At 38.5% G+C, this 22,728-nt stretch overlaps 2 protein-coding genes and 6 pseudogenes across 8 annotated transcripts; 2 read left to right on the forward strand and 6 right to left on the reverse strand.

Moving 5' to 3' along the window:
* Positions 1 to 19: 19 nt before the first annotated feature.
* AT4G03726 lies at positions 20 to 1,282 on the reverse strand (annotated as a pseudogene; the record flags this gene model as incomplete). The annotated part of the gene is made up of 1 exon: positions 20 to 1,282.
* Positions 1,283 to 1,544: 262 nt separating this feature from the next.
* On the reverse strand, positions 1,545 to 2,279 carry AT4G03728 (uncharacterized protein; the record flags this gene model as incomplete). Its single annotated transcript, NM_001160733.1, has 3 exons — positions 1,545 to 1,678; positions 1,791 to 1,989; positions 2,187 to 2,279. 3 exons carry the CDS (start codon positions 2,277 to 2,279, stop codon positions 1,545 to 1,547), a joined length of 426 nt encoding a protein of 141 aa, NP_001154205.1.
* Positions 2,280 to 2,889: 610 nt separating this feature from the next.
* Positions 2,890 to 5,247, reverse strand: AT4G03730 (annotated as a pseudogene; the record flags this gene model as incomplete). The annotated part of the gene is made up of 1 exon: positions 2,890 to 5,247.
* Positions 5,248 to 6,024: 777 nt separating this feature from the next.
* Positions 6,025 to 6,683, reverse strand: AT4G03732 (annotated as a pseudogene; the record flags this gene model as incomplete). Its single annotated transcript has 1 exon — positions 6,025 to 6,683.
* A 4,611-nt stretch (positions 6,684 to 11,294) lies between these two features.
* On the reverse strand, positions 11,295 to 12,818 carry AT4G03740 (uncharacterized protein; the record flags this gene model as incomplete). Its single annotated transcript, NM_116612.1, has 6 exons — positions 11,295 to 11,446; positions 11,628 to 11,826; positions 11,898 to 12,085; positions 12,160 to 12,445; positions 12,529 to 12,658; positions 12,736 to 12,818. 6 exons carry the CDS (start codon positions 12,816 to 12,818, stop codon positions 11,295 to 11,297), a joined length of 1,038 nt encoding a protein of 345 aa, NP_192283.1.
* A 1,726-nt stretch (positions 12,819 to 14,544) lies between these two features.
* AT4G03745 lies at positions 14,545 to 16,336 on the reverse strand (annotated as a pseudogene; the record flags this gene model as incomplete). Its single annotated transcript has 1 exon — positions 14,545 to 16,336.
* Positions 16,337 to 16,506: 170 nt separating this feature from the next.
* Positions 16,507 to 18,191, forward strand: AT4G03750 (annotated as a pseudogene; the record flags this gene model as incomplete). The annotated part of the gene is made up of 6 exons: positions 16,507 to 16,589; positions 16,977 to 17,123; positions 17,396 to 17,625; positions 17,779 to 17,847; positions 18,042 to 18,102; positions 18,179 to 18,191.
* A 1,749-nt stretch (positions 18,192 to 19,940) lies between these two features.
* On the forward strand, positions 19,941 to 22,358 carry AT4G03760 (annotated as a pseudogene; the record flags this gene model as incomplete). Its single annotated transcript has 1 exon — positions 19,941 to 22,358.
* Between the last annotated feature and the right edge of the window lie 370 nt (positions 22,359 to 22,728).

Here is a 22,728-nt window from a genome sequence, read left to right on the forward strand (position 1 = left end):
TCTTCAGAAAGAAACAATATATGAGCCAAAAACTCATAGGATTATGGAACTTCTTTTTGTGTCTTCTTGCGTCGATGGAGTTGATGATTTCCCTATCGATGATCTTGAAGACTTAAGCAGGATCCATGTGGTGCGAGTTATGTAGCATGTTATTTCTCTGCTTCCAAGTTGCGTAGACGACGGAATGAACGACAAATCCATGAAAGAAGCTCAGCCCAATTCAGGAAAATAAGTGAGTGCAACCTAAGCCTAGACTGAACCAAACTCCAGAGGGCTCTGCTGAAACTACAACCCAATAGTAATTTATCCCTAGTCTCGGGTGCAGTAGAACACAAGCAGCAAAGAGGTGAGACAGGAAGACCCAAGCAAGCAACCGTGTCCAAGTGCGCAACCTATCAAAATGAAAAATCCACATGTGGAAAGCGTTTCTTGGAGTTGAGCCTTTAAACCAAATAGAAGCAGCCCAATCTTTCTTCTCTTCCCACTGTCGAAGAGCCTGCCAAGTCTTTGAAGAGGAGAAACCATTGCAGTCCACATTATTTACAATCCAGTGGTACTCATCACTTACATTCAGGTGTAGATGAAGGGGAATAGTATCAAGATGAGATTTTAAGCTTTGGAGCTGCGGTGAACGTGTCAAATACATGCCCCAACTAATGCCCTGAGTAGCGTCTACAACAGAAGCCCCAATAAGAATCCTCAGCCTATTAGAACCTACAACACCAATGTGAATAAGTAAGGGGCCAAATGGCGTCCAATTGTCTGTCCAAAACCTAGCAGTAAGCCATTGCCTATGTTACATCGAAGGAAACGTTCTACTAAAGGTCTCAACCGCATGAGACATTTCCAATTCCAGGAATCAGAGACCAATTCTTGAGAAGTCCAAAAATTAGAAACAGAGGCATCCCCTAGACCCTGTAGATGGTGATACCTATGCCAGTCCACCCATAAAGATCCTCCTCCAAAGAATAACCGCCAAACAAGCTTCAGATTGAGGGTTGTATTCCATTCTTAAAACCGCATGATACCTAGCCCTCCCTCAGCTTTTGGTAAGAAGACTGTTGACCACGCGACCTTAGCCTTGTTGTGATTTTCAATGCCGCCAGACCATAGAAAACGTGAGCATAGAGACTCTATTTCTTTGATGCATCCATTAGGGAGCTTGAAAGTAGTAATCCAAAAAACCACACAGCCCGTAATTACCAAAGCAATCAACTGAAGTCTACCAACGAAAGAGAGAGATCTCACTGCCCAACCCGTGAATTTCCCTTTAATCTTATGGTTTTTATCTTATTAAAGATCAATTAATCAAACCTTTCTAAATCATATGTAAGACTATAAATGTTTTAATAAAAACGACTTGTCGGTCGGTCTGTGGGCTATATAAATGTAATATATAAATGGTTAATAAAATAAGTAAATAATTTGTAAAAAAAAAATATTTTCATTAGTTATGAAATTATAATATATAAAAATGTGAAAATGTGAAAATAGATTTTTAAATTTTAAAATACTTTCAAAAAGTAATTATAAAGTTTTTTAAATTAATATTTAAAATGTATTAATGCATCAGGAGCAGGAGAACCATCACGACCCGCAACAAGAGCAAAAGAGCCATCACGACGTGCAGCAGTCCCTGCAAGAGAACCATCACGACGTGCAGGAGAACCAACCCAACCTGCAGAAGGAACATCAAGACCATCAACACATCAGGTTGAACTCCAAAGACTTCATAATCGCATTCAGCGCAAGTCGGGCAGTTGCCAGCTCATCCATTACCCTGCCCACACCAGTCTTCAACACCACCATGTCTTCCTTGAGGGCCTCATTGTGTTTCTTGAGCGCATGATTATTTTTTTCCAAACCATTCATGCGCATCTCATTGTCAAGGTTGTGAGACATAGTTGTAGCCACTTTCTGGGATGGATTGATATCCCGGTATTGAACACTGCCTAGTCCATAAATATATCCTTTTTTATTTTGACCTCGCTGTGAAACAAAGAAACATTTAAGTATCATTCAAAATGAAATACAATTTTAGATGGATAAACAAAACGAAACTAATCAAACAAATGAGCATTGCAGATGGATAAAATTAAGTGTTCCAATTAAAAATCAAACAAATGAACATAATCCAAACTGAACAAGTTTAAAATCAAACTAATGAGAAATTCTTTGTTGAGTACCTTCAGATATTCTTTGTTCAAAACAATTCGAGAGGGAGTACCACTAGATGAGGCTGTTTGGCTGAGGGCATTGAGAGAATCATCCTCGTCCATAACTTGTTTACCCGCTTCCTCCACTCGAGAAAAATAGATTCATAACGAGGGTCCATGAAACTACCGTCTTTACGTGTGTGAGTCCTCCTTACAAGTTCTGTGAAGGGTGGTGGCAAAGACGATGAAGAAACTTATACAAACAAAACAAAGATTTTGTGATTATTTCAACTTACCATAAAGCTCCGTTAAGCTTCCTCGGATGTAGATGTGGCTGTGATTCTCTTTCAGGAGCACTAAGCAATACATCAAGAGTTCTTTGGCTGTAGTTTTTTGCATGTGAAGATGTAGGACTTGGAGATCATGTGGCTCCTGGTGGTACAGTTCTATTTGGTACGGCTCCAGGAGGTACCCTTCGATGGTTTAGCTCTTGAAAAAAGAAAGATTAAACGTGTTACTATAAACTAATAACAAAAAAAATGAATGATACATGAAATGGAAACCCTGAAAAACTTAAACACATGAACAAAAGATCTAAACCCTAGAGACGGAGTGAAATTGAGGACATAGACAAAGAGAGATATCTCCAAATAGATAAATCTCAAAGAGCAAAAGCTCTTAAGAAGATTGAATTCTGACCTGATGGATGTTTCCTTATTCGTCTATCTATAGTTGTGTCAAACCATCTGCATTTGAAAACCAAGGCCTTTAACCCAACAACACCATGATATTGAATCATCATTATCTCTTCTATCAACCCATAATAATCCGTGTTAGTGGTTCCACGAACATAGACACCGTAATTTTGAGTTTTCTTATCTTTTCCATAGTTATGCGTGTGAAGACAATATCCTCGTGAGTGGTATATAGGCCAAGATGTATAATTACGGTTAGAACCTTGGACGAAATCCAACATCCATAATGGAAATTGATAAGATTTTGTGGCATCGTTAATCTGAAATTGAACCACATTATAGGTAGTAATTATAAAGTACGTAATCATATTATATTAATTAACAATATTTATTTTCTAATTATACTTACATAGTCTTTACACCATTCAGCAAAGTAGTTGTCTTTCACTTTTTCCATTTCTTTAGGAGAAATTCTTAGGATTTGCTCCGTCATATACTCTTCGAACATCCTATAATTGTAGTTAGCGTTAAAATATTATATATGTGAATATTACATACTATAAAAGTCATACCATTCACAAAGTTCAAAGGCGTCACAGTTAAGTAACAAAAACGTTTGGAGCACTGTGTAGTCATTATCATTAAACCATCCATTTGTGAGTTTTCCACTAACACGACCTTCATGGTAGAACAAGCTTGACACATCTGGGTAAAAGTATGTAAATCGAATTTCTCCAGAAACAGGAACATCATCATCTTTAATTTCAGGATGTCCAAAATAATTTGCAGAAGTATTTGCTATCTCTTCATTCACACATTGTGCAACAATCGAACCTGCAATATGTGCACAGTTCTTAACTTTCCTCTTTAAATGGTACATGTATCTCTCGAACAGATACATCCACCGATATTGCACTGGACCGCTTAGCAAAGCTTCATCTGGTAGATGATCAGGAAGATGTTCCATAACATCAAAAAATGATGGAGGAAATATCTTCTCCAAATTGCAAAGTTTTAACCCCAATATTTGCTTTCAAACAAAGAAACATCATCTTTGCATAAAATCTTTGCTGAGATATCCCGGAAGAAGAGTGAAATGTCTACGAACATATGTAATTAAATTAATTTATTGATATAAATATAATATAAAAGATATGTACAAAGTTGAGAAACAAAAAATTACCTAAAATGGTCGTGTGAACATTTTTATGAAGAAGTTCTACAAACGCAAATGGGAGTAGTCGTTGCATGATGGCATGGCAATCATGGCTTTTCAGCCCAGATAACTTCTTTGAAGCGTATCCATCTGGAAACCGTATATCATTTTTCATCCAACAGAGAAATGCTTTTTTTTATCAATCGAGAATCTAAATATTTGTACTAGTATTGTTCCATCTCTGGTGAGATGTAAGCCACTTCTGTTGCATAAAGTCGCAAGATCCATTCTTGATTTAATTTTATCTTTTGTTTTTTCAAGAACTTTCAGAACTGTGTTGATGAGATTATCGAAGAAATTCTTCTTTATGTGCATGAAGTCAAGGTTATGTCGAAGAATAAGATTTTCCCAATATGGTAACTCCCAAAATATACTCCTTTTCACCCAATTGTGATGAATCCCGTATCCATCGATAGTTTGGGCAAACTTCTCGTGTTCGTTCCCTCCACAATCGACTGTACTAAACAACCCAACAAATATTGTTTATTCTCTCGTGAAAAATTTCCTCTCTAGTCCACCACAATGGAGGATCATCTCTCACTTCCTTCCCTCCGCGAAATGCTTGAACATTTTGCATGTACATATGACCTAGAGGTAAAAACATTCCGTGGCAATCAAACCAACTATGCTTTCTTTCATTTGGTAACCAAAATGATATGGTATTATCTAGACAATATGGACACGACAAAAGACCATGCGTCATCCAAACAGACAACATGCCATACGTCGAGAAGTCACTTATTGCCCACGTCAAAGCAACTCGCATCGTGAATTTTTTTTTCTTTGATTTGTCATACGCTTCTTCCCCGTCAATCCACAGACTCACCAACTCCTTGATCAATGGCTGAAGATAAATATCTAAATTTTTTTTGGGATGCTTCGGTCCAGGAACAAGGACTGATAGAAAGAAAAATTCTCTCTTTATGCACATGCCCGAGGGTAAATTATAAGGAGTTACTATCACATGCCAAACCGAGTGTGCCTCACCATTCATACTAACAAGATTAAATCCATCAGTTGATAAGCCTAGATAAATATTGCGACTTTCAGCAGCAAAATTTGGATATACCTCATTGAAATTTTTCCATGCTGCTCCATCGGACGGGTTGTGCATTTCTCCTTCGGGAGACATATGTTCAGCATGCCATCGCATATCCATTGCGGTATTCTCTTGAACGAAGTTTTTGAAAACTTTGTCGTTGGAAATCTCTATAACTAGCAATAATGTCTTGTATGTTTTTTTTTAAAGATTGTCGTCTACGATTTCCTCGTGAACCAACATAAACTTGTGCGCTTCGCCCAGATCTTTGTGAACTAATTCCACTTCAACATGTTGACTACAAATTAGGCCTAATTCGTTGTTGGTTTCTAGGAGCAGAATTTTTGAAGGTTTCATCATCATCAACGGCAACACGATACGCTTCTTCATCTTCTTGTGTCTCGGGAACTTGTGTTGCTGGCACGTTACCACTATCAGAGTCTGAGTCATCATCGCTTTCTTCATCAATTGCTTGCTCGTTGATTAATTGTTTTCTTCTTTGGCGAGATGAATGCTGATATTGGGACTGAACATCATATAATACGAGACATCGTTTCATCACGTCCCAAAAATCAGGCGGCTTTCAGTTGAAACTTTTTGTTAATTTACATCCCTAAAATTTTCGAATCAATTAGATTTTTAATAGCAAAATTTTATAAAAGATTTAATGAGTTGAAAAGTTATGTGTACTTACAAACTCTTGTTCTCTCTACCATATGTCAGATGCAAATATCATTAATATCTGAGGATCAACAATGATGTCAGTTTTATGCGTAAGAAACCTCCATCTCTTGTAAAACAATTTGAATTCATCAAGCTTGTTTTTGAAGAAAACATAAGTTATATTCATGTTGAACGCTTGATTGAACTTTTCAACCATATACTATTTTTTTTTCATCAGATTTTATTTAGAAATTAGAAGAGCCAATTCTGAGGAAAAATGTTTACAAAAGTAATATGAAGCGGTTCAATACAAATTTTTGTGCCAATTTGTACGCCATATCATTTGCAGTACGAGAAATAAAAAATTAGGAAAAACTTGTGAATTCTTCATTGTCGGTGTGGAATTCCTCCAAATAAGTTGAAAATGCTGGTCATTCGGTTGGAAAAGACACTATCTTCACCAGGTCTGAACAGTCTGTACAAAATGCTACTTCTTTGTTGTCGATACCAATCATACACTTCATCGCCCAGAGTAGAGCTTCGACTTCTGTATAGAGGAGAGAAAGACTTCTACGCATATTAGCAGCTCCCATGGTTGGCGAGTCTCCATTTGATGATGTGTAGAACCACCCTAATCTAGAAAACTTATCGCTTCCTTTCCAAGATCCGTCCACAAAACAACGAAAACCAGAATAAATATTATCATATTATATTTTTTCGACCCGAATTTGTTTTTCCGATCCCATGGAACCGTGATTTTTGGTATTGAGCTAACTACCACGATTGTGCCTCTTTTTCTGCTAAACATAATACGTCTAACGGTTTTTATCCATATTTTCAAATATTTTTTCGTTTCTTGCTTTCCAAATATACCAAATTATCCATGGATATGAAGATTAATCAAATTCTGAAGGTAGGATGTTTTTTTTTTTTGTGCACAATTTTATATCATAGTCAATCATCCTCAAAAGAGAGAACAATTACAGATAGGGCTACATAAGGAGGAGCCGAAGCAAACAATCCATGCATCAAAAGCAAAGCAATAAATAAAGATAAGCAGATTAAAGGATAGATCAAAGTAGTTTTAATCTTTAGGCCATACATGTCGTTGCAACGTCCATGGACCATGATAACATTAAAGCAAACAAGAGAGAAGGCACCTTGGACAACACAAAACACACCAAATGCAATGTTGCGCGAGATTGATTGTGCCACTAGGGCAGATAAACCAATCCAAAGAAAGGCTATCGAGATAGAGGTGACAAAGCACCAAACTGACGAGCCGTTGAAATTCAAACCAACAAACGTGGTTCTAGATTGGAAACAACTTGGACTGGCCTTAAACACAGGCATAGTGACGCCGGAGAAGTATCCGGTGAGCAAACTTTACCGAATTTAGGCAGAAATCGAACCAGCAAAAGTAGTGCTAAACCAGTAGCAGATTGAGCCTACCGAAGAAATATCCGACATAGGCAAAGAGAACCCGGAGAAATTTCCGGTGAACCGATGAGTGATGAAACGTGAAGAGGTGAAAGATTGGCAAAGTGGCGAACGATTGGCAGATGGAATAATGTACACTACAATAGGGCAGGCCCAAAAAACATGTATGCACCAAACAATCATGCAGCCCAACAAGCTTAAAGGGCCACCCAAATATCCACAAGACCCAACAAAGGCCCAAGCCCAAGTTAAAACTTTCCTCCAAAAAGTGAAGATCTGACCTAATTCGAGCGAGGCGGATGAGATGTGGCGGTGGCGGTTGACGACGGCAAAAGGGACATCAAACACGGAGAACAGCAAAAGGCAAAGCTCACCGTGAAGGGAGGTCGAGGTGTTTTTGAGGGAAGAGCTGAAACTTCGGGATGATTTAAACCTGTTCTTGTGGAAGGATTTGTGTTCCGTTGACGATTAGACCACATATCTGCAATCGTTAAAATCGAAATAATTTTTCTTAATAAGCTTTTAACTATTTATTTTCATATTATTAATAAAAATTTCAAGTATATATATTCAAGTACAAAATATATTTAATATATAGAAGTGTTATTTTATATAAAATAATCCAAAAAGTGATATAAAACATCACAAAATTGAAATTAGTTACATAATTAACGGACATGTATAACTTAGACAAACCAAGTTAAATGGTTTACAAATTAGCGAATAATATTAATTTAACTAATACATGCAAACTCCATGATTTATATTTTTCTTAACAATTGCTATGATTTTTAACAATCATTCTTTCTTTTCCTAATTAATGAAATACATAACCTATTACTATAATAAAAATTAAATTTAAAACCACAAATTTATAGATATTGACTCAAATAATATCTTTTCAATTATTAGAAAATAAAAATAAAGAAATAAAGTGAATCAAATCTTATATTACAATATATGCTTCAATATTTTCATTAAAAAAATAAATTACATAACATTTTAAAATTTTGAAACCCTAATTATTTCCCAATCCACATTTTTCGTTTTAAATTTGCATTTGTACAAAATAAATCACTCCCTAAAACTTTCTTTTCTGATTTTTATTAAATTTTGTTCTTTTTCTGGTAAAAATAAATTGTACATGCATTAAGCTGATATTGCTGACTCAAATAATGTTAACAAAATGTCAAAATTGAGGCTATTAAAATAATAAAAAAGTTAGTCAAAAACAAAAGTATATCAATCCCAAATTATGATTAAATTAAGTATTTATATATAATGATTTTTACCAAAACAAATAGCATTATATTATACTTTTGTGTTATTAAAGTAAGAATTTACAAAGAATATCATCACATTAAAGTCAAAAACAATTCTTATTTTTAAATATTATTGATATATTTTCACTTTATAAAATATTATTAATAAGTAAATGATATAAAAATTAAAATATTATGAGATGAGAAATATAGCCGGACGAGTTTGGATTGATATAACACATGTTAAATATTTATTTTATTATTTTATTATCACCAATTTTTTAGTTATAAAATTAATATAAAATTATATAACTTAATACTAAATTAAAAACTGTATAATTTAATATTATATATATATATATATATATATAAAACATTTGTTCTATGGTGTATTACGAGTTAAATCCTAGTAAATAAGTTAATAATGAATGTTATAATTAATTAGTATTATATAAACAAGAGAGAGAATAATGGTGGCGACGCTTTATTTAGCATAAATAGAAGGATTAATGAGATACCTTGAAGTAATTACCTTAAATGTAGAAGTAGTTAGAGAGGATTGAAGATAGTTTAGGAAAATTTTTTTTTTGGCTTTGCTATACTAAGAGAGAGGTATGTATATATAAGAAAAACTTCTACATTAAAAACAAATAAAAGAAAAAAGAAAATATGCATTTATAACTTATCGGCGTTTTTGTACTGGGCTTCGAAACACAGTCCACTACATTTATCTATCTAAAAAGTTACGTTTTTTTTTTGTGTTTTTTTTTTTGAAAAACGCAAAGTATTGTTATTTTTCTTGATTGGGGATAAATAACGTTTTTCAATTAACAAAATTAAGTTCCGCCATTTAAAGGCTATAAGCCTGTCCTTAAAAATACATTAATGGATGAGCTAATGCGGATCAAGAGGAGCTATGTGTACTGGGAGTTCATGAATAGTGAAAAAATAATACGGTCCAGTACAAATGTTTGAATGGTGAAAATATGGTAAGAGTTTCGGAAAATATATTTTAAAAAAATATATTATAAATAAAACTAATTTAATAATAGAATGCAGCTAAAAATTAAAATTGTTATATTTTATTTTATATGGATAAGAAAAATTTTTATATATTATTTTAGATTAAAATATTATTAAAATTTAGTTAAACAATACATATAAAAACTTCAAAATAATACAATGCAAAACAGTACTATTGTAAATATTATTTTTTTCCACAACAAATCTATAAATATATTATAAATAAAACTAATTTAATAATAGAATACAACGAAAAGTTAAAATTATTATATTTTATTTTATATGGATAAGAAAAACTTTCATATATTATTTTAGGTTAAAATATTATTAAAATTTAGTTAAATAATACATATAAAAACATCAAAATAATACAATGCAAAACAGTACTATTGTAAATATTGATTTTTCCACAACAAATCTATAATATTATCTCTTATTTGTGTTATATGTTCTCCGTCTACTACTTCAGCTGCTTCCAGGTCATCTAAATCATGTTCTTAATCAGTGTTGTTTACTTCAGGCTCTATCATTACTTCTGCGAAATCTGCATCTGAAAAGTTTGAAATCTTGTTGAAATTGTGTAATCCCATTGTCGCCATTACCACTCTCTTTTGAACATATATACTATATATTGGAAAATCACAAAGAATCCTTCATTTTTCTTTCCAAACTCCAAATGTCCTCTCGATAATAACATAGTGAAGCATGACATCGATTAAACAATTCTTGTTTATTCCTCGGAGGTGGACCAGAATTGAACTAAAGAACCTTATTTATTTGGATATACTGAATCAACGGCATAATAATTCTCTAACGAGGTAAAGGGAACTCAGAATCGCTTGTTTGTGCCATTTCTAGGACAGCTGTATCTTGACATGCTCTCGGTGCTCCATTCCAAATTTATGTGAACAACGTATTCAAATCACATATAGCCATGATGTTCAAAGATAAATTATCGTGTTGATTCTAATACATTCCTCGTAACTCATGCTTCACTTTTACACAAACGTTTGTTTCATCTATTGCTCCGATAAATCCACTAAAATATGGCCAGTATCTTCAATCTACTTGAAGTGTCTCAGGAATTCGATGTAGTTCTTGAGTTGTTAGAGTTTGTATATATTCACATCCTAGTAATTCAGTTGTTGTAAGAACTTCTCCAAATTTTCTCTTCACGGTTTCCTAATTTCAGCCAAATCTCAAACCAACATCTCTTTGAACTTCATTGTGCCCACATATTCGTAAAAGAATGGCCACATTTTCTTCAATACTTACATTTAACGTTTGTTGTTGACCATAATTTGTTTGTACAATATTGCACAATATCTACAAGAAGATAGGCTATTTTCAACGAACAAAATCGTCGGAAAAACATCGGAAACAGCCGTTTCGACGAATTTTCGACGACATAGATTGGTCGATTTTGATCTTGTTGGAAATCTGAATGTCATTGCAAGAGTATTAGAAATTACCGACGTGTTTCCGACGAGGCATTTTCCGACAATTTCTCTACGCTTTTCAGACAATAACATTGGTTGGGAAACCGGTTGGAACATAGTCGGAAATGATCGTCGGATCCCCGTCGGAAATATTTTCTGACAATTTCTCTACGCTTTTCTGACAATACATTGGTTTCGAAACCGGTTGGAACATAGTCGGAAATGATCGTCAGATAGTCTTCGGAAATATTTTCTAACAATTTCTCTACGCTTTTCTGACAATACATTGGTTTGGAAACCGGTTAGAACATAGTCGGAAATGATCGTCGGATCCTCGTCGGAAATATGTTGCGACAATTTTCTAACGAATATTGTTGACAGGCATTGCATCAGAACGTTGTTGAAAATTGGTCGGTATATTCTTCTGACGATTTCCCCACAACGTTATTCCCGAGTGATTACCGACGATGTATTTCCGACGGGTTACCGACGTTGTTCGTATTTCTAACGGGTCTAATTTAATTATCAATTAAATATATATATTTTTTTATTAATTTAAATTAGCATTTATAGAAATTTTTTGTTCAAATATTATAAAATAAATATTTTAAAAGTGCATATATTATCCTACAAAAGAAAATCAAATTGTTTGACAAAACAACAAAATTAAATTTAAACAAATGCATTTATAGACCATTGGGAAAATCAGAAAATTTTGAACGCATGAAATCAAGAATCTTCATGTTTTGCTCCTTCAAAACTAAGATCTCCTTGTCTTTCTCCTCAAGCTCTGCAAAGATATCAGAATCCCGTGATGGGCCGGCATAAAAATATCTGGTGCTTTGGTTAAGGCTACCTAACTCTATCACACGACCTCGGTTTGGTGGAATTTCCTGTATATAAAAACTGTTAGTAAAACAAATTTAGATTATACAAAAAATGTATGTTATGAAACAAATCTTACCTCAAAAACCATGCGATTGATTTTTTCTCGGGTTTGGACGTTGGATGGTGAGGAACCATCATCATTTTGAGGAAGTTGTGTCTCAACGAGACCTGCGATGTAACCGTCTTGAATTAATCCAGCTTTCTTGTTGGTGTGTGTATCCTCAATGATTTCTACAAAATCAGGTTCCACACCTCCGTTATTCTCTGGCTATAAATCAAATAAAAAATATAGTTAAATTAAAATAAAACATGAAATCAAATAAGAGTAAAAGATTTACCAATTCGCTTGTACGGCTTAAGAAGCTCGTCGAACCCGCATTGTGCACCGTCATACCTTTGCCACCACATTCGCTTTTCCGATATTTTGAGTTGGTTTTCGCGGTACAAGCAGTCTCCGGCAACGCTCAATACTCTTTGTAGCGAGGCCATATGTCTGGGTTCAAGCCTTTTGGACACTCGCCTGCTGCCCACTTTTCTTTCCAAATGTTCATGTGGTCTGAAAATTTTGATGCAGCATACTTGTGAAACCCAACACGGCCAGAGGGTGTGTGGACATGATCCCAACTTAATTCATGCAACAAACAAAAAGAATTATGTTAGAAAGGGATAACCAAAAAAATAATGGTACGTAATAATAAATTCATTACCGCAAAAGTTCTAAACCAAATCTCTTGATTGTTGCGAGGCATATCATTGTACGTCGGATACGGATGTTTGAGCATCCCATGCAACATCCGTAAAATTGATTTGAATATGCCATTTTTAGAAAAACCAAACCTACATATAGAGATAAATAATATGATTTCTACTTTAAAATATTTATATATTAAAAACAGAAAACAAAATTTACTTACCATGTGCTCCCTTCAAGCCTTTTTGGATGGAGTCGTCGGAGAAGTGTCCGCCCCGGTTGTTGTACTAGCTCCTCAATTGTCATCGATGGAAGAGCAATGGACTGCTTTGACTCGGGAACGAACGATGGTGATGGTGTTGTCTAGTATGTCTGATTATTGGATCGAGTCGTAGACCTACGAAAATCTTGGCACGAAGTCCTAACAAATAAAATAATATTATTAGTACATAGTTTAATATAATTAAAATTCGTAATGTCAAAAAATTAATAGATATCATAGTAAAATAAATATCGAAGTAAAGATTATTTTTAAATGAAAAATCTAAAAGACACCTAAATTATTAATCAAAACCACTTATTTAGTTAAAATCCATTTTATATAATATCAATTATCATAATATACAAAAATTAATCTATTAATTTGTTTAGATAATTATTAAATACCTAAAATATAAAACCTAAATATTAAAAATTGCAGCAAACAAGACTAACGACTTGAGAATTTAGACCAACAAGACTATAAAGCTCAGTCAAAAAAATGTACGACACGAAAACTGTCCACTTCTACCGAAAATGCAAATGATCATTTCAGGTAAACCAGGTCTCATAGATTAAACCCAGGGACAGCCTACTAAGACTGAACTTATTTATATAGTAAAAAACAACAAGAGAAGTAGAGAATGAGATCTCTTGAACACAGATTCAATCTGAAAACATATGATTATTAGCTTAACTACATTCGAAATACTCATTAAATTTCACCTGTCCAATAACCACTTTCGTTTGCTAATAATGGAGCCTTTTTTTTTCTTTTTTTTTTTTACTATAGAGATAATTTTGTACACGGTAAAATAGAAAGAAGAAACAAACGACGAAGGATTAATTTCATGAATTATTCGATAGTACTTAAACTGACGATAGTGATTGGTTGTTAGCAATGAGTGATTATCCAAAGAACAACAACGATTTAGTACCTATATATATATTTATTGATCTCTAAATTCCACCCAATTATGCAAAATATCTATTCAATGTTTAGACTAATTGAAATTGGTAGAAAAGTTCACTTACATAGTTGCAGAGAGTTTGAGGGAGATGGTGAAGACTACAAGAAAACACGTCTTTTGCGAGGGAAGAAACCGTAGCTAATCCCTCGCAGACAATCGCGAGGGAATTGCGACGAACCACAGTTCCTCGCAATACGCGTGTCGCAAAGTCAAATTGGTAGCATTTCTCTCGCAAATTTTGCGACGAACTAACTTACTCGCGAAGCACTCACAATTTGCGAAGGACAAATTCGGTAGCAAAGTAGCTGCAAATTTATGGTCTCGCTCATTCTTCGCAAATTTTGCGATGGAGTTGCGGGGCTCCGTTCGTTCCATCGCAAATCCTTAGCAATATTTGCGATGGACTTGCGATGTGTCAACCGACTTATTTGAAGTTTTTTTTAGCGTGATTACTGTTTATTTTGGCTCCCTCATTCCTCGCAAAAGTTTCGATGGAGTTGCGTGGCTCCCTTCGTTTAGTCGCAAATACCTCGTAATATTTGCAATGGACTTGTGACGTATCAGCGACTTATTTGTTGTTTTTGTAAGCGTGATTACTGTTTATATTTAGAGATTACTGTTGTAATTAGCTTTATTTAATGATTTTCCTAATTTGATCTGATTACTAAGCTTTAAATTTGAAAACTGATTAAAAACACTAAACTCATAATTGAAAGCTGAAATTTTCAGATTCAAGTACACAATATAAGAAACCACAAAAGATTGTCTTAAGTTTTGATAAATTGTCAAACTGAATACAGAAATTAGAAAGTATGAGATGGAGAGGATCCAGTGTTGGGGTCAGCTATAACAGCCTCAGGTTTGACAGCCTCAGGTCCGACAGCCACATGTCCGATCCCAGCAGATGTAGCAGCTGCGGCATTAGGCTCCTCGGGTCTCAGATTGGAGTTGACCGATTCAGTTCTTGTAGAGGATCTGGCTCGAAACAGTGTAGCAAATTCTGGATCCTTATCGGCAAGGTAGTCAAAATACGCATCAAAACTGGTGATCTTCTTAGCCTGGTTTGCAATAAGGGCTTCAGCAACAGCCAGCTTCTACGAGAGCACAACTGGATCATCTCGAGGAAGCACCGGACCGGCATGAGCTGAAGACGCTTCTGCCTGTAATGAACCAGCTCCATAAATCCTGCCTTTCTTCTTAGGAGCAACCTGTCAGAAACTCACAACCAAACCGACAATAACATAATCAAAGCAAAGTCGAAACACATTGATATAATGCAAAACTTTTAGCTCCAGACATAATCATATCAGGCTGAAAATACAATGACATTATGCAAACCAAAAACACAACATAATCAGGCCAAAAACACAATGACATTATGCAAACCAAAAACACAACATAATCAGGCCAAAAAACACAATGACATTATGCGAACTTCTTTCACAACATAATCATATCAGTTTACACATAATGACTGAATGCAAACTTCATTCACAACATAATCATATCAGTTTACACACACTGACATTATCCAAGCCACAAACACAAGATAATCATTTCAGTTTGACATAATTCAAGCCACAACAGACAAATACAAAGCAACACAAAAAACTGTAACTATATTGAGTTGATGCCATATGTCCGACACTATATTGAGTTGAAAGCGATAAGTTACACGTGCATAGATCTTGTTCTTTGCTTGAACAGATAACCCGCCTGAACCTGTGCTCTCCGTAGTGTCGTCTGAACACAGGTGAGACTCCTCCTCTTGAATCTTTGATGACACGTCGTTATAGATCTCCTCCGACTTTCTATCGATGAAAGTCCCATCAGGTTTTCTATGAGTCTCATCTAAGAGCAGGAGAAAATCTGGAGTACTTTCTCCTATCATCTCACACTAAAACACTAAAACAGATAAGTCAGTTGTTTGAAATACAAAGTTTTTTAAGTAAAAAAGCTGATTAACTTACATGTTTGCGGGCACGAGCTTTGTAAGAGGTCTGGCCAAACTCGTGTTTATGTATTCCGCGGCCGTCCGGATCATGATATCTTGCGTTCTTACTTTTGATACTCTTCACTTCCGCCTTAGGATCCCTCCAAAAGTCCACAAGACCCTTCCACACATCAGGATCTATCCACTGCTGTTTTGCCTCATCTCCCTTTTCCTTCCACTTTCCCTTCCACCGACCAATTTGATCAGACATCCTTTCCTTCAGCTTAGCATCACACTCAAGTCTAACTCTCTTGTTTATTACAGAGTCCCAGTTATACACTTGCTACAAAACAAAGATAAGACACATTAGAAATAGACAAGACCAATAGTTGTACCAAACAAAACACAAATTATTTAACTTATATCAAAGGTTTCAAACCAACGATCGACCACTGCTTCTGATGTCTGTTACCAATTTGCATGAGGTTCTTTGAAATCTCTTTCAAAAATGCTCTGGACAGTGGCTGCAACTGAAGAGTCATCGTCAAACCTACAAAACAAGAATCCATCAGACAGACAAAACTAAAAAGAGACAAGTCCTAGTAAAGAGACCAAAGCCTAGTGGCTTACCAGAGTGTTCCTGGAGGACGGTTAGGGTCTAATCTAGGCAAACCAGCACGACCAGGACTAGCAAGTAGCTCATCTATTGTCAGGTCATTGAGTCGGACAGCTAGCCGAGTAATGTGATTGGAAGAACCGCGAGGGGATTGATTGAAAGGTGGAGGAGAAGTACCATCTGCTTAGTGGTTTGAATTGATTGGTGTCAGTGGTAATGTATGGCGATTACTCGGAACCGCCGATGTGTTTCCTTCACTACGAGGACGCTGTTGATGTTGCTGCTGAGACCGAAACCAGGTATAATCATTCCCAGAGAAAGACATCTTGCAATAAAAAAGAAAACATTAGTAAATCGATTTGGAAACACAAAACCCTAATCAGATCTACAATGAAAATCAAACGAAAATGACAAACCCTAATTAGATCTACAATGAAAATCAACCGCAAACGCGAAACCCTTATTAGATCTACAAATAAAAACTCGACAGAACCCTAAAACGAGAAACCCTAATAGACTTCTAGACTCTGCAACAAAATCGATTTAAAAACTCAATTGAAAAAACCCTAATTAGAGATTCGTTTGAAAGAAATTCGTATGCTTCAGGATAAGAACAAAAACTCTAATAACCCTAATCGAACAGAAACTCAAAATTCAGAACATTACCTTGAAGTTTGATGGAACAGTAGAGGCGTAGAAGATGTAGACACGGCGGCGAAGAAGAACAGTCGTCGAAGAAGAAGAGCAGTCGTTGCGAAGAAGAACGGCGCCGACGAAGAAGATCGGATCGAGAGAGACTCGACTGTTAGAAGAAAAGAAAAATTAGGGTTTGAGTGAGAAGCGGCTGGGTTCGCTAAAATTCGTTTCACGGTGTATATATGAAAATAAAACGCCTTGCAAATTGTAACGCCCGCGATCCTCAATAGGATCGTTGGCTAGGACTTGGTCCGAGAGAGGAAGGTGGAGTCTCGGACAAGTGAGAAGGAGCTGGCCATAAGCTCGGACAAAGGGGAAATCATGCAGGCTAAGCTAGGATCGTAAAGAAATCACTTGGGTCAGCTCGCCCAAAGCTCAAGCTCAGCTGGAAGGAGTGACGGTTACTCAGGTCGAGTGACAGTCCAGCTTGGGCAGCTGGACGAGTGACGGACGAGCTCGAGGCAGCTGGACGAGTGACGGTTGAACTCGAGGTAGCTGGACGAGTGACGGACGAGCTCGAGGTAGCTGGACGAGTGACGGACGAACTGGGCGGTTATGGGCGAAGAGATACAACTCTTCGGAAAGGTGCAACTCTTCGGAAGGGCGCAACTCTTCGGAAAGGTGCAACTCTTCGGAAAGGTGCAAGGAACGGATGTGTTGATTCGGGAAGCATCCATTCGCCCCCTATATAAGGAAGGGCGCCCAGGACCATTCCACTCACCACAACACACCGAAAACACAAGAAACTCACCATTAAAACCCTCTCCCTCTTGGGAGAATAAATAGTCTTAGGATTCGGTGGCCGGGCTGTGGCCGGCAATAAAGAAGGAGGGTCGGATCGACCTAACCTCGAGAAGGAAGGTAAGGGATCCTAGACTTTGAGTCTAAGGGTTCTAGGATGTGAGTTAGTAGTCGGATCCTTGAAAGGACCGACTAGAGGGCTGAGTAGTATCCGGGTCATGTGCATCCTACACAAGACTCGGTCCGGGTAGGGATCGGCTGAGGCGGGGACGCGGCTCGGCGGAGGACCGGCGGGTCTTAACTGACCTGCCGAGAATCGGCCGGACTGATGCGCGATCTTCCCCTCTCTGAATTCTCTCCACGGATCCGAGTAGTGTATGGCATATAGAGCATTGCATGGACTTGCATATGATTAAGTAAATAAGATTACTTATGGCTCTATGACTTTCAGGAACGAACGGTGATCGTGGGAAGGATTTGGCTTAGGCGCGAGAGACTCAAGGCCGGGATGATGGGTGGTGATAGTTCGGATAGTCTAGGGATCGATTATATGACTTGTAATAGCTTATATGCAAACTCATAGGTTGTATCGAATCCTTTGCTTAATTAATAAAGTATCCGATTGTTTGTTTACTCTATTCGTCTCATATATTGAATCTCGGAATCATATGAAACGGATTAGACTAGGAAAGAACCTCATAAACGGTTAGGGCCGAGTCACTTAGTGGCTTGGGTCGAGAGAACTCGCCCGGACTTTAGGCAGTCCGGATCGGGGCCTTTCACAAATCCCTCGCAAAATTGCTAAGGTTTTGTGAGGAACCGACAACCAATGAAATCGCTTCAATTTTGCGAGAGACTTGCGAGGGAGCCGTAGCAAATCCCTCGCAAACTAGAAACGATTACACAATGACTCGATTAGGGTTTTTGGATCATTTTGCGAGTGTGAGAGTCGAAACTCGCACAATAGAAATTGTTTTAAGGGTTTCTTCAAAGAACGAATCTTTGTGAGATTCTCAAAGAACAACAGAATTCTCAATTACCGCGAACGGTGGTCTTGATTGTATTAATGAGAAAGTAATGATTTGATCGTACAAGTGTTCTAGAATATGAAAATAAGTGTTTTTGCCTTCAAAGTCAGAGCGTTTTTGATAACCTGAAGTTGAGAGCGTTTTTGTGCGTGTCCCCTTTGTTTGTCCTTCGCTTTTTATAGACCTTTGGAATATCGCCCCTCGCGATATTCTCGGAAGATTTCTCTTTATCTTTAAGTTGGTGAAGTAGATTGTCCTTATCTTCCGAAGATTCTGTGAATTTCTGTATTCGGTGATATCTTTGAAGATTATCTCTTCCGGGGTTTTCGGAAATGATATGTTTGATTTTATATCGGCTAAGTCCTTTTTGAAGGTTTTCTCATCTAACCCAAACTTTTTCCGAGCCGGAATTTAGCTGACCTTGGGTCGTGCTCGGGCAGCTCGGACCGTGATATTCGAGGATGCGTTCCTGAGGCGTCTTGGAGCCCGCCTCGGGATGAATTGCCAGGTTTTATGTCCGAGGCGTTCCGAGGTCGGGTCGGGGGACCATTTCACGAGAATGCTCTGAAGCGTTCTCGATATCGCCTCGGTATGGATTCTTGATGCGATCTCCGAGGTGTTTTATGGCCCGGTTCGGGATAACTCTTCGACGTCTCCCGAGGCATTGAAACATGGTTGGCTCGCTTACCTGGGTGGAATCCGACCCCAACAGTTTGCCCCCCATCTCATTGACTTAGCAGAGAGACGATGAGCTTCATGAATGGATTCCCGAGCCGACTGTTCGTCTTCTAGTTCTGTCGCTTCATCTTCCCGGACGGTCAAACTTCTGTCGCGTGTTGCCGACTATTCTTGAGAAGTGGAAACGTTTCTCGCTTATTCCCGAGGATCACGCGGATCTTTTCCTTCTGCCGAGCCCACGCGCTTGAACGCGTTTTGAATGTTTGCTGCGGACCCAACGCGCTCTTGAAAACTCTTTATATATGGCAAGCCACTCATTCGAGATTTCATTTGAAGTTTTCGAAGAAAATAAACAAGTTTGCTTCCTTCTCTCTGATCTTGATATTCCTATCGTTTTTTCTTTTCTGGCGAAGCTCCGTCGTTCATTTTGTTATTTTTGATTTCTCCGGGATAGAAATTCTTGTTTTCTGGTTGTTTCCCTTCTCGTCTATCGTTCCCGAGCCGAGAATGAGTCCTAGACAGTCTCCGTCGATCCCGAGCGCTTCTCTTGTCGATTCTAGCGACTCAAATCACCCAGATGATCTTCCCGCGATCTACAAACGGAGAGCAGTTTGGACATCTTCTGAAGAGTATACTGTTTCTTCTTCGGATGCCCCCGAGCAGGCGACTCCCGTCGCGGCTCGGGAAGATACCAATGCCGATATCGCTCGGGAACTGGATTTGCCCGATGATCCCGAGCCGCCTCTTGTTCGCAGGTCTTTTGCCCCGATGGCTGACGAAGCCGAGACATCCAATTGGCGAGAAGTGCCTGAGCCCTTCATGCCGACGGTTAAGATTGAGGATTTTCTTTACTTAGGCCCGAACGAGACAGAAGATATCCTGCGTCTTAATGAGCAAAAAGCTTTCGAAAAGGCCGAGAAGAAGAAGAGGAAGAAAAGCAAAAAGGTGATAATGCCAGATCCTCCCGGCTCAACATTGTGCATCGAGCGGTCTCTCTCGGACCTTAGGGCTCGATTTGGCCTTGGCGCTTTAACCTTGGGTGTGCCGAGCCCTGACGAGCAAGCCGACAATCCCCCTGCGGGTTTCTATACCTTGTATGAGGGGTTCTTTTATGGTTGCTTCTTGTGGCTGCCAATCCCGAGGCTGGTTCTGGAGTATGTGACATCATATCAGATTGCCCTTTCCCAGATCACGATGCGATACTTGAGACATTTGCTCGGGATTTTGATTCGGAGTTATGAATCCGAAACTGAAATTACGCTCGCTCATCTCGAGATCAGGCGGGTTCCAAAATCCGAAGTGGATCGGTATTATATATCTCCTACTAAGGGTAAGAAGATTATTGACAAGTTCCCGAGCAAGGACGATTCGTATACCGAACACTTCTTCTACGTGGCTCTCGGAGACGTTGTTCACGATGATCTTCTCGGGACGGTTCTGACGAGATGGGGAACTTTGGGTAGTTGTAGTTAGTTAGCGATATGTTTACGTCCGACGCGATTTATATATTTTGTTTCTTTTTCTAACTAGTTTTCCTTTGTTGCAGAACGCACTCTCAAGTTTCTCGAGTCGATTCCTGACGATTTCCTCTCGGCTTATCACGCGTTATCAGCTCAGAAGTGTGATTGGTCAAAACATTTCTCTCTGGATCGAGTCGAACTAGCCCTCCGTCTTCTTCACGGCGTTTCCTGTCCTACCAGTTCAGAATCTCCGGACCACCGAACTCAATTGTTCGTCGATATGCAGTCAACTAAGCTCACTTTGAGGGAGGTGTACGCGAAGAAAAAAGAAGATAAAGAAAGACGCTTGGCGGAAGAGAAACGCCTCGCGAATGCAGGATTGATTTTGCCGCGGGTAGCCTCTCCCGATGCGACTCAAGACCGGAATGTTGCTCCCGAAGTTGCGGCCCCGGTTGACCCGACGCCTTCTGAAGCTCAAGAGGTCGATCCTACTGCTGTTGCGCCTTTGCCCGAGGCGGTTGTTGTGCTACCTGCGAGCGACATGGCCGCGGGTAAGCGTGTTCGGACGAATGATTCATCGTCCAAGAAGAAAAGCAAGAAGAAGAAGGCCTCGAGTGCCGAGGCGGGAAAAGAACTCCCCATCTTTGAGGACCGGGTAGCCTCTGCAAACCTCCTCAGGGGGTGCGTCGGTCCTTTGCTTCCTCCTCCGGATACTCTTCTGGAGTCGCGGAAGTATGCTGAAACGGCTTCCCACTGTGCCTATTCAACTTTTTCATTCATCGCGTCTAGATCTCCGATATGTAATTTTCTTTATGTTTTCTAGGTTGTTGCTTCGATGAATCGAATGGTGCACTCGTACGATTTGGCCATGAGGAACAACATGGAGGCGGCCAACAGGTTGGCCGAAGCGGATGCTCGGATCCAAGTTGCCGAGCGAGAAAGAGATGAGGCGCTCTCCCAAGCTGCTGCAGCGAAAGTAGCAAAGGAGGAAGGCGAAAAGGAGGCTTTCGTGAACAAGGCGAATGCCATTAAGATGGCCGAGCTGAACCTAAGGGCGGACTCCGAGGTTGTTCGCCTCAAAGGCATGCTGGCCGAGGCGAGGGGGCTTCGTGATAGCGAAGTGGCTCGGGCTTCTCAAACGGCAAAGCGTGAGACCTCCGAGGTTTTCGTCGCCAGACTTAAGGCCGCCGAGCAGAAAGTCTCGCTTCTCGATGGGATCAACGATCAGTTTATATACTTATCCCAGGCGCGGCCTAATGCGCAACTGATCAAGGCACTTGAGGAAGGTGGAGAGTTGGCGACCGAGAAAGACCAGGTCGAAGAATGGCTGAAAGACTTCGCCAATGCCGAGGTAAATTTTGCCAATTTTGTCGCCGAGCTGAAAGAGGAACTCAAGGCTCCTGTTCCCGACCCCGCTCCTTTAAGTCCGGGTGGTCACAAATCGGTCGAGACCCTTGCTGACTAGGCGGGAGTTGTTAACCAGTCTGGGTCACTTCTGCCTGCTGAGGACATTCGCCCGTCTGTAGATCTCGACTAAACGCCCGACTCGGGATTTGTCTTTTTTTTTTTTTCTTTTTTTTTTGTCTTCGTACTTGTGTCTGGATGGCTTTATCCAATGATTTCTAGAACTTATGCCTGGATGGCTTTATCCATTTTGCAATATGAAATACTTGGTGGGATTCTAAAAACCCGAACCGTTTTATTGTCTCATATGATTCAGTTGAAGTATGGGTGAAACGAGATGGGGTATCGGTGTTTGAGTATGACCGGGTTTCTGAAGATAGAAATTTCTTCTCAAAAAATCTGGAAGAATTTATCTTGTATTTATATAGCGC

This window comes from Arabidopsis thaliana, chromosome 4 (genome assembly GCF_000001735.4).
Source record: "Arabidopsis thaliana chromosome 4, partial sequence".
NCBI lineage: Eukaryota > Viridiplantae > Streptophyta > Magnoliopsida > Brassicales > Brassicaceae > Arabidopsis > Arabidopsis thaliana.